The sequence below is a fragment of the Morone saxatilis genome, unplaced genomic scaffold (genome assembly GCF_004916995.1).
Source record: "Morone saxatilis isolate NCDOM2014 unplaced genomic scaffold, NCSU_SB_2.0 Contig8, whole genome shotgun sequence".
NCBI classification, from domain to species: Eukaryota; Metazoa; Chordata; class Actinopteri; family Moronidae; genus Morone; species Morone saxatilis.
In genome coordinates this window covers 11,656,951-11,669,495 of record NW_023340257.1, presented here as the reverse complement: position 1 = coordinate 11,669,495, position 12,545 = coordinate 11,656,951, and the positions used below count along the sequence as shown (strand labels likewise).

General features: G+C 39.8%; 1 protein-coding gene across 1 annotated transcript in view; it reads left to right on the top strand.

The window, feature by feature from the left end:
* The window catches only part of LOC118341544 (cGMP-dependent 3',5'-cyclic phosphodiesterase), a gene marked incomplete at its 5' end in the record, with an annotated part of 137,077 nt that continues 124,532 nt past the window's right edge, over window positions 1-12,545 (top strand). The window contains 1 exon segment of the mRNA XM_035679818.1: window positions 1-32. Coding sequence (XP_035535711.1) covers window positions 1-32 — 32 coding nt within the window.

The following is a 12,545-nucleotide window of genomic DNA, read 5'->3' as shown; positions in this document are numbered from 1 at the left end:
CTCTGCCGTAGCCAACCTCCGTCCTCCGAGATGTAAGTGTGTGTCTAATAACTGTGTGTGCTGTGTTTTTACCTTGAAGCCACTTCTGCGTACAAGCCGTAGAGGCACATGGCGCCTATTGAGCCAAACACAGTGAGTGAGTGAGTGAGTGTAGTAGCAGAGTGAGTGGGACCTGGTGGCTGTCATTACCCCCCCCCCCCCCCCCCCCNNACCCCCCCTTGACAGCACCAGTGAAGACCCCATGTGAGCTGTGCAGGCAGCTGTCAGTGTAAACTGGTGGGCGAAAGCCCTGTAGCTCACCCCCATCACACTGTAATATAACCAGTGCTCTCATAGTGGGTCTAGTCTGCTCTACAGAGAGTTTAGTGACCTTATCGTGCCTTTGTATCTTCCTGGGTATCATAACAGCACTCTGATAGGCTACTTTTCCTCTAATAACCCTATTGGGACAGATGTATCTGCTGTTACTGCTCTCCTAATTCAGTTTTCTATATGACAGTAGTTCAAATGTTTTTGAAGGGCTGATTTTGAGTAAACCACCTTATCTTAAAATACTGGCTGGTCTGATGTGTTGTAGCCTCCCTGTTTGGTACCACTTTCTAATACGGCACCCTTTCTAAAGGGTTAATAATCTGTAACTAATAGCTTTATTAGTTGCTTTATAGATCTGTTATAAACTGCTAATCAGAACATTTTTTGGGTTCCCAGGTTGTGAAAAAATCTCTTTGACGGATTAGATTTACCTTATTGAATAGGACTGCACAGGAAGTGGACCAAAATCAATTGATTGTTAGCTTATTAAGAATTCATTAATTGATTAGCAACATACATTTCCCATAAAAAAGGATAAACACCAGCTAAAGGGATTTCTCACAATAGCATATCCCAACATTTGTTCTTATTAATGGTTTATACCTGATATGTAAAGCATAAGAAGGTGATTTATTAACAATAAGTAAAGCTAGTTCGTATATATATACAACTTATAACCCCTTTTTAAAGAGTTGTGCCCTTTTGTTTTGACAATAAACTTGAGAACAAAGGCTCCTTCTGTGCAGTTTTCTCCTTTTGAAGCCTCCTAAAAGCTTCATCACAGAACTTAAAACGAGGCTGTTTTTCAGCGTCAACGTTTGTTCTCGACCCTGAGGCTGTTTTTCTTGTTCATGAAAAGTTGACATTTTGGAGAGATAAGTCGGTTTTACTGGACATCATTTGTGCCGTGGCTCAAAGGAGGCTGACGTGATCATTATAACAATTGAAGGCAGTGTTGCATCCTGTCTTTATGAAGACTTACTATGTGTTGAGAATGTCTCTCGGAGAGGTGTTCATTAAACTCTGTGGTAACTGTTAAGGCCATTAGTTGGAGTGGTGTTGCTGTTCACTGCCTGTATGTTTGTCATGACTTCTCTCACCGGCACCTGTCGGCGGAATAAAATGAACTTTAAAATGTCAACTGTGTTTAGCTAAATGTTAGTTAATAAAGCGGAGCTCTCCTCCTCCCATATTGAAGCAGGTTTCTTCTGTTTGAAATGAAGGTTTGCCATGTAAACACACAACGCCTGCTCTCAAATTAAGTGACGCATCTGCTGCTGATGGAGTCGAGTGATTGTGATCAAACAACATGCACATACTGTATATATATATATACAGTGAAAGCTTCCCTCAGGACATGTCTATACTCTGTGTTTTTTCAATCCTGTTAGTTCCTTCCCCCCTCTCTGTTAGCTCAGTAGCATCATTTGTGGATAATAACATTGTGATGCCATTACACAGTGATTGCACAAAATATTAGACTCTTCCGCATATCAAGTTCAACCCCTTTTTTTGTCTCAAAGTTAAAAACAAAATCCTGGTATATTGTGTTGATGCTCTTTATCTCCTCCTTCTGTATTGATTTAAAATGCAATAAGGGAAATCCCTGGAGGATAATGGCTTTTATTCACCTCACCACTGCTTGTCAGAAAAGACTGAAGCGTCTTACACTGGGCGTTTGTTGGCCAGTCTAGTAGAAAATAACCAGAGTTGTGGAGGAATAATGAATCTGCCAGGTGGACGTCAGTGATCTCTGATATACAATTAGTTTCAGTAGCTGGTCTCACCTGCTTCCCTCCAGCTGGAGTCAGTTTCACTTAGAGACTCAGCATCGGTCATCAGTAAAGGTCATGAAGTGTGATGCTGTCACAAAATACACAAGAGCAGATGTCATGTTGGCACGCACTGAGAGATCGTCCCCTCTTGTGATTGAACGCTGCGATTGACAAAAGAAAAACAAGCGAGAGGAACGCCCGACCTTTTGTGGTTTTATTGTTGTGATGATGTGACTTTGAGAGCCAATTATTTATCATCAGAAATATTGACCAAGCTCTACAGTTTCAGGAATCACGTACGTGCATTCTGTCTAAGCTTAGCCCTCCGTTCACCCTCGGTTTTTAATGTGTCTCCTGAAGAGGACACGCTCATGTTCAGCGCGCTCTGTTTATCTGCTGTTATCATCTTGCATCGGTTCAGCAGCCAACAGGCATCGCCCATGTAATCTGTATTTGGGTATGTGTATGTCTGTGCCAGTGGGTGTGCATGTGAACGGTCTTCAGCCTGAAAAAAATTGCAATTTACTGGATTGACGCCAGGAAGTTAGATCCCCCAGCCTCCTGCTGAACGCATACACACACACATAGAAATGCATAGAAGTACACAGCAGCAGCAGCAGAGTTGTAACCCGACTCCTGATGAGTGAGCGTGTCTGTGTGTGTGTGTGTGTGTGTGACAGAGAGAGAGAAAAAGGAAGCTGACGTTGCACTGTGTTATCATCAGTAATGGGCTCATCAATACTAAAATATTCAGAGAGAGAAAAGAGACAGAGACAGAAAAGAGTCAGAGGGAAGAGGGGGAAAGTGGAAGCCAAGAGAAAGCAGACAGAAACTATTGTGAGTTGCTTTTTTCACGTGTTTATGCGTGTTTGTGTATCCTCAGAATGTGGATGCATCAGCAAAACATTTGGTTTGAAAGTGTTTAATTCACTCATTTATTTACATTTCCATTCCCCGTCTCTGAGTCCAGAATTGTACAACCTCGTATTCCAGCTGCTGATGCATATGCAAGCCAGCAGTAGATAATAGATTTAATTCGTTTTTTCATAAACAAAATCATTAACAGTTTTACACCCATTTAAACTGAAGCAGTGCACTTCCCTAAAAACATCCCTAAAAAGTATGTAATTGTTTTTGAAACACTAAACTGGATGAATATTTTGCTGCTTATCAATTCTGTGCATAAATATTCTGAGGTGACTGGAAAAGCCTGGATGCCGTAAAACTCTTCTCGCTGAATTATCAGTATGAAAGATGAGATGTTTTAAAACATCTGTCTCTGTAATGAAAAGTCAGAGGTCAAGAATGTGAGAGAAGAAACAAGTCAAGTATGGCTCCCAAGCAGTTTTTAGGCAGCCGACTACCAGCGTTGATAGAAACCAAGGCAGGTTTATGATAGAGATTAAGCTTTGTAGAACTTAATACATTCAGCAGTTTTAATCAGTTAACTTTGGGATTTGGGGTTTTGGTCTTAAGTGAATCCGATGACTGGTGAAGTGTTTGGTCCCTGATTGCACAAAGTATTCTTAATTAGCTACAGCTCAGATTTGTGCTTCTGGCCAGAATGCATTCAATTTCACAGAAACATAGCTAAAAGAAACGAAAACCGCATACTATAACAGAAACCTAGTATCATCGAATTATCCGGGAGACTCTCGCGGATTTGAGTAGCGTAGAGGTTATCGCTGAAAGACAACCTCAAACGCGTACAGTGGAGCACACTGCTTTCAGAGCTTTCTAACCCTGCTCCACTCAGGTCTCCACTGGACATTTGAAAATGTGCAGCTTAAACAGAACCAGTATAGATAGTTGTGGACGTCACATAAGGTGCACACACATTATTCATACATACTCAACCAACACCAATGTTTAAGTGTGTGTTTACAGGGGCACATACAGTATCACATTCACACACGGCCAATTTAAAGTCTCCAGTACATCTAAATAGCTTGTTTTTGCACTGTGGGAAGAAAGCACCTAGAGGATACCCACATGCATTTTTTATTTAATGCCTAAAGTAAAGAACAGTATATTTGTTTCAAACATGAACTACAAGTGACTTTTCCCCCTTAGTAGATACACATGTGATGTACTGGGCAACGCAGCTAATGACGCAGCAGTTTAAAATCATATTTTGTTTTATTTCTGGGGCTTCTGATGGATGTTCATACACCAGGAAGGTAGGAAGGTCTCTTTTCTACTGAAGGGAAATCAGGAAGCCGTTTTGGGGACTTCAGCTACACTACTGCACCAAATTGATTCAACTCAATGCGGTCAATAAATGCTGCAACAAGCCTTGAATTGTACTCTGTGTGTAAATTAAAGCCAGCGGGAAGGAGATGGATGCATTAATTAAGCGATGCCAACTAGCTGTTTAACATTATTGTTAAACAGAGTGTAATCTATGTAATAAGATGTAATACGACTGTTCCGATCACTAACAGAGTGGAAATCCATTTTATCATTAGTTTTGGCTAAACGTTGTTTGGTTCTCCTCGACTTGTCTTTCAATCTACCAGTGATTTCCTGTTTTATCCAGATTCATGTACCACATTAAAAGCTGTTTATTTAAAAAAGAAAAAAAAGATCTGTGTTTATCCCTCGCGTATACTGTGATATGTGTTATGATATGTGGAGCTAGTGTAGAGTCAAGGAGGCTGAGACTTGTGGACTTTATACTGTGTAGGGGGAATAACTTCAGTTGGTCCAGTTGTTCAGGTGAACTCATTTTTCACTCAAAGAAACAAAAACATGATATGTCTCAGTCAGATTTTTAACAGTGTTTTTAGTGTGTTATTGTTAGACGTGACATAAAACGGAGATGAACAGTGAGCGAAGATGATTTAGAAATGGGACCAAAACTGGAAATCTAGCATGAAGCATAGGAGCCATTCATTCTTTTACTCTGAAGGAGCTCCAGGCATATGATGTACATAAGGAAGTCAAACTTTTCTGTATTTCCTTCAAAACTTTTTTTTTTATTATTATTTCTCAGCTTATTTCACATATCATGTCATGGTACATGTGAGGGGTTGAACGTGTGCTTTTGCAGTGTGAATCTAGAAACTGGGGACGTTTTTTGAGCTATCTCTGCTGTTTCTATTGTGGGTTCTACACAGGAATAGAAAACCTGGCCAGCTGGCCACTTGTTATGACTGTTTCACACACCTTATTAGGAAGCGTTATTTTAAAGGCGGAGGCTAGAGTTACAGTTAGGTTGAGTTTAAGGCTTTGCGTGTTGCACATACATTAAAAGTACAGTAGTGTTGAAGGTATATAACCGTTATGGTAAGAATACAGCTCCAGGGTATGAATTTAAGTCAATACAATGTCATCACAAGTATGTGTGTGTGTGTGTGTGTGTGTGTGTGAGTGAGTGTATGAGCCTGGAGGTGTCACGGGGAAATGAGCTTGACAGCTCCCATGGTTCCCAGCTTTGGTTCCAGCAGCTCCTGTCAGCCTTCTTATCTCTATGGACTGTTGCCACAGACAGGTGTTTCTGTGTGTGTGCGTGCGTATGCAGACGTGTGTGTATGAGTGTGTGCTTACGAGTGTGTTAGTGCGTACAAGTTAAGTTGTACAAGTGTGTGTGTATGTATGAGTACAGTTGTGTTGCTGTCAGTAATCCAATGGAGCGCCACAGCTGTGTGTGTACACTTTTACCCCTTTTATATTAAGGTGTTTTTGTCTGCGGCTACAACTGGCATATGTCTGTGTATTTGTGTGTGTGTGTGTGTGTTCTCGAGAGAGATTAAGGTGGGAGGTGAGGCAGCTGTATTGGGTCACAGAGCTCTGGTTTAATTAGAAAACAGTATCAAGTGCCTACGTGTGTGTGGAGAGAAACCCTAATTGAAAGGCATTAGCGATGTGTCTAGGTGTGTGTATGTGTGTGTGTGTGTGTGTCCTCTTTGCTTGTAACCCAAGGAGTAAATAACCTTAAGTTAATGTGGCGTAATCTGCCAAAAAGAACAAAGAGATAACATATGGGAAATTGGGTTTGACATCCGGCTTAAGCACTTGCAGTCGTTGTGAAAGTTTGTGTTTAAGGTTTGTTGTTCTGGTGCGCCACTGATGCATTGATTACTTCAGTCTGAAGGTCATTTCAGTTTCAGTGGGAACAGCTATTCATCTATTTTAGTTTGTATATGTGCAGCTTCACTCGTGTTGTTGCAGAAAACTTGTGTGTGTCTTTCTTTAGACAGGTGGAAAGCTGCAGGGGCCACACACACAGGGTTATTGTTACAGTATGAAAAGCAGAGAGGGATGTAGAATCTTATGTTTGGCATCTATGTATTATAACTACTATAGGCTTTACAGGGTGTGAGAATTAACATCTGGTCGCTTCTACATTTTCTGCACTTATAAACAGGAAAGTAGTTGTAAGAGTAAATCCTCTAGTGGCATACTGTATGTGAAATAAAAAGGGCCTATTTGAAGCAACTGCTGAAAAGATGTGGGAGATACAAAATGACACAAGATGACTGAAGTGAATTATTTATGAATCTCAAATTCACACACAGCTCAAAACATTCACAAGTTCACAGTGTAGTGAGCAGAGATGACATCCGGTTTTTCATCCCCGTGTTCATTTTGTGCAGGTGAGGTAGCTGAAATGGCCCCGTGGTCAGTGAGTCCCATGACTCCGTTTAGCTGAACGGATTTCATTTTGTGGCCGTTTGCAGTGTGTGTCATTACTTGTGCTGCGGTGGTAGGTGGTATTATCTTTTCTAATGTTTCTTTATTGCTGATATTACTGATATTCATCACGTGTCGCCACAGCTGTTGTCCCCGTTGCTGCTATAGATTTAGCAGTTTGTCGACCAGAGTTCTATTGATGTTGTTACAGTAGTTATTATTGGGACTTATTGTTGGCATTGTTGTGCACTCTGCCTCTACTGTAGAGTAGCAGAATGTGTTTGTGTGCTCCGGTTCCTCTTGCCCTGACTGCAGGGCTTTTTCTTATTGATCGGCTCTATTGATTGACTCACACAGAGATAAAGCCACTGACAGGCTGTAAGTGTCGCATTTGGGACATTCAGGGGTTTTGTGGTGCTTGTAGTGCTGAATGAAATGACTCGTCCAACAGCATATGGACACATTACAGTGGAAACACACACCGCACATACACATTACAGTGGAAACACACACTCTATACCTTTATATACTGTAATCATTTTCACAAAATGCTAATTGTATTTCTGTCTGCGGGCTACTACGCACCCAGTATTTTGACATAAAGTCCATTAGCACTCAGCAGCTGGTTTTATGCTGATTGCCAAATGGAAACATGCTGATGTTTATTCTGATCACATGGACAATAAACTATTGACTGTTTGTGTATCTATCTGTCCTCACTGTCTATATGTGGCCCCGGTTGTTGAGTGGTGCATTGGTTTACTGGTTTGTTATTATTTCCGACAGAGTAACTCTGAACTATTCTCTTCATCACCTCATTTGTGGGTCATTGTCCCCGTCTATCCATTTATCCTTCCTTTTCTTTTTTTATTCTCTCATTTCTCTGTCCCGACTTTCCACCTCTCCACCCCTGAAACCCCACCCGGCAGACAGTGACAGAAAGAGGGAGACAGGTGTGACAGGGAGAGGAAGAGGCTGCTGAGATGGCTTGATAGATGAAGGTCAGGTGTTTCATCCGAAGAATAGCCCTGGTTGCCCGGCAACTAATGGTGTCACAGGTTACCCTACATATAGGGGTGTTATTCTATCAGCCCTAGATGCAGTGTTTTCCTTTGATCTGTCTGTATAGTCATCTTTTTATGGCCTTACACATGCCCATCAATACATCCGTTCACATGACTGAGCGTGTGTGTCTGTGGGTGTGTGTGTGTATAAAGTTGTGTCTCTTCAAAGGCTTTGTGACAAGTGTGTGACAAATGTGACAAGGCTGCTGCACATGGAGGTTTTTTCTTTCGTTCTCTTTCCTGGAAACAAGGTGAACAAATGACAGTGAGTGTTTAGTTAAACTAATCCAAACAGACTTTGGGATGCGTCAAATGTTTTACTTCAGTTACCTTTTAGAAATGCAGATACATTTTGTTGAGGCACTATGTGTGATCCAAATACAAAAAAGCCAGAAATACTAAACAGAATCTTATTTCAGGTGGTATTTTAAATTTGTAATGTTTGTAAATGTTGGTGTATGTGGTAATAACAGGGCTATTAAAACTTTTTATTTGCAGAACTTTTAAGGGTCCAGTGTGTAGGATTGTAACGCCCTCGCCTCAACCTCCCATTACAAATATTGAAAATCTGTCTTGAACCAGTTTTTGGTTTGTCCATTCTGGGCTACTGTAGAAAAATGCCGATTTACCATGATTATTATTTACAGGTGATTATACACAATTGAAAACATACCTATGAATATTATATTCCATTTCTGCCAATAGATCTCCCTAAATGTTACACACTGGACCTTTTAAAATAAATTATGATGTTTATGTTTTTGAAGGTAAACACCATCATATTACAGAAACAATGTAGTGTGCTGGCTTTAGTTATTGTATTAAATGTGTATATAGTATTTATCTTACTAATTATAAATTAAACAGTTTAATTTGTAATTCTGCAATCATAATATATTTAGATGATTTTTGAGTTCCTAAAAAACGTCCATCTATTACCAGCCCTCTGGACTAGTGGTTGCCAGTTCAGTCCTGCTCTTCAGCTCCTCTCAGAGTCCTGCTGGTTTTCATTCTCACCAGTTAATACAGACTCATTTTCACCTGTGACACCAGGTGATTGCACTTAACTCCAGCTCAAATGGAAAATCAGCGGGACGACTGTGCTCCCGGCACAATTCCAATCCAGTCACTACAGCCGCTATCTGCCCACTCTTGCTCTGTTTGCATGTTCCTCTGGTTCAGATACATTAAGTATCATTTCAAAATAAATAGCCTTAAGTAGGAGTAGGTTAAAGTCCTCCAATGCTGAGTCTGCATTGATGCAGGGTTACAAACCACATCCTGGGTGGAGGAATCATACCTACAAATGTGAGTTCTGTGTGGTTGTTTCCAAAGGTAAAGTCATTTTAAAGTGGCTTTACCTCAAGAAAGCATAGATTATTTTTGTGCATATATGACAGAATTACACATTACATTTTATTTTTGGAAAAAACATGGTACACTGTTGATTTAATTTATTATTTCTTCTTTATTTGGGTCCGCACTTGTGGGGTCCACATAAAAACAACAACTTTAAAAAAAAAAAAATTAAAATCACACTGTCTATCAATCAATAAGACAAGAAACGGTAATATAAGCCAAATATAAATAATAAGTGAAATGACTTCACTCATGAAACAAAAGATAGCAGTAACTTATAATGGAAACAAAAACAACACATACATGGAACCAAAAAGTTAATAAAAATGAACAAAAAGGTTCCAAAACAACAGTTCCAAAATAACAACTATGTGAAATTTATCAGTTTTTGTTTAAGTGACTCAGTTTTTTATCTGTCTGATGTTGGTGCGCAGCATATTGCATTTAATTATTTCACCCGATTGCCTGTGTGGGGTTCAGTGACTGTGGGGAAAAAAACAAGCACCTAATCAGATAAAAAAAATAAGCATGGGAGAGATTTATTATTTATTCAGTTAATAATCCTCTCAAAGCTCACTGTGCCATGAATATAATGAGCGTGCCATGTTGTCATTGGCCATGCACCTACATCTTTGTCAATGCTGTGCATAAGATTATCTTTAAGATAAATATTTATTTAATTACAGTATCCTTTACATAAGCAAAAGATGATTGGACACAGGGAAGGTGAGGGTGAGGGGGAAGCTTCCTGGCACATTTATACCCTCCCCCTAAAGAGACCCTCCACAGCCACAAGACTCCACACAGAGTTACACTCGCTCACGTTGTATAGGCTGGATTGTAATGGCAACTGCATCAGAGAGTAGAACCAGTACTGGCAAACACCAGTGTGCAGTCATTTCTGCAACTTAATGACATGAGACACTCGCCATTAAGTCTGGCTGTATTGTGTCTAATTAGAGCAGCGCTCAAAGTCAGATTTGATAAACTGTCATCTTGATGTGGACAACTAAAGGTTACAGTCACATCCAACAGCAAACTTATAAATGACATAAACAGAAACATCACCATGTAAGGCTTTAGGTGTAAACAGTGAGGTCTTTAAACTGTCCTAAACCTTACAGTCACCCAGCGTTGTGAAGCTTGAAGTGTTTTGAACAAGATGGGAGATGGATTTAGGCTTTTTGATGAGAGAGACAAAACGAGGAATTGCAGTAATCAAGACTGAAATAAATGTGAATGACCTTTCCAAGGTTGGAAGAAATGTCTTATTTTAGTGATTTGATTGATGAAGGCGAGATGGGGGTCAAACGTTACCTTCATATTCTTAGAAATGTGCTTGATTTTGGCATCTATGAATGCTCTTGATGGTAGACGTCAAGTGTGAGTCAGTTTCCTGTTAATCTGGAGAAAGTTGTGTGACAGCACAGGCCAGGATACAGTGTACTGGTATGAGTTTACTGGGTTTTGAAGGATATAGAGCTGTGTATCTTTGGATCTGTCTGCCATCCATTTCCACAAAAACAGTATTAAGCCTAGTATCGATCGCTGGGGAATACCACAAGTAAAAGGAGTGCAAGAAGAAGATTGCTTTTGCGAAGGCTAATAAATAACCCATACAGTAATACAACAACTAAAAGATAAATCAGAACAACCAGAACTTAAAGCATAACATATTAACAGCCGCATGTTATTACTGATACTGGGAAAGGATAGCATGCTATTTTCATTAGAAAACCACATAGAGTTATGTTTAGCTGAGGTGATGAGCTGCAGACAGACCAGCAGGGCTGGGATCGTACAGCCTGCACGAGTGAGAGACCAAAGAGGTGTCCTCTCAGAGAAAACTGGTGGTTTTAAAAACACCGGATGGACATTATGTAAACTCTAAGCCAATTATGTATACCACACTGTCGCAAAGTGCTCTTGAGTTCAGTCATTTCCTCCACAAAGTCCACATACAGATGCACAGAAATGTTAAGTGCTTGTACCAGAGGCTTTTAAAATGCACAGCAGAGTAGTGTAAATCAAGTCACATTAATTGACCTGTGGCAGAGGCTGGATGAATTTACTTTAAGTACAGGCTTTGTAAAAAAGAATATAATCTTTTACACATACGTAGTCATTTTAAGCATCAGGAACCCAACACAGCATACATCCTGTCAAAGAATGACTCCATACAAATGCCAAAAATAGAAGGTAACCCTCTGCTGTGAGCAACAATAAGCTTGTGTTATGTTCTGAATAATTATGAAGGGAGGAAAACATCAGATACGGATCTCTGGCCAAACATTTACACATGCGATACCATAATTTGAATTGCCCATTTAATGATCTGTTAAAGGACCAGTGTGTAGGATTTAGCCTCCTCGACTCACCCTCCTGTTCCAAGCACGTAGAAGAAATTACTGCGGCCACAAAATGCTCTCTCATGAGGTAGTGTTTGCTTTGTCTGTTATATACTACCAGACACATGGCAGTTCAACATGGTGGACTAGGAGAGGACCCACTCCCTCCGTAGATAGAAATTCTAAGGTAACGAAACGGGGATTGTACGCTAATGAAAGCATACCTATGAATATTACAGGGATCAAGTTTTTTTTTTTTTGCCCTTAATTCGATGTGAGTCATTAAATATTGAGTATCTGCCAGTTCTGATTCCTGATCCAATACTTTTTCTTTTGATAATTCAGGCGCTCACTTCAAGTACGTAAAAGTTTGGATTAGTGCATGAAAGCTTTGTGAGTAAGAACAGCTGTGTGACGAAAAACAAACAACTGGATCAGGTCAATTAAGCTCAATATAGTCGATACCGATCAGTTAAAGAATGCCTTGATCGGCACCGATACCAGTCTTTGAGATGGACATCGATTGAATATTCTATTCTATTTGTGCCAATAGATCCTCCTAAATGTTACACACAGGACCTTTAATATTTAATACTGACAATTTCCCACAAAGTTACTATTAGCTTTGGGACCCCAGAACTCCCATTGTCTGTGAATTAAATTAGCTGCAGTTATCAGTTAGTTTTTATTTTCATAATCAAAGAATCTGCTGTTTATTTTATAGAGCAATTGATTCAACATTTGCTCTGCAAAATGCTGCAGCGTAATTAAATATGTAATGGCTTGTTTTGTCCGACCAACAGTCCAGAATCTAATCTGGATGTGTGTAGATGTTGTAAACAAGTAGGTTTTCAACTCATTATTTCTGTTGGATCCCCTGTTTGACCCACATGGATATAATACATCAATTATATATCTATAATATACAAGAAGACTTTGTTATTTACCTAACACCAGTGTTGTGATGTGGTCGTTTACACTTACATTATAGTTATTTGGCTGAGACAGTTAAACTCCGAATAATTGAGGTAAAAAGTGTTTTATCTCTCCTT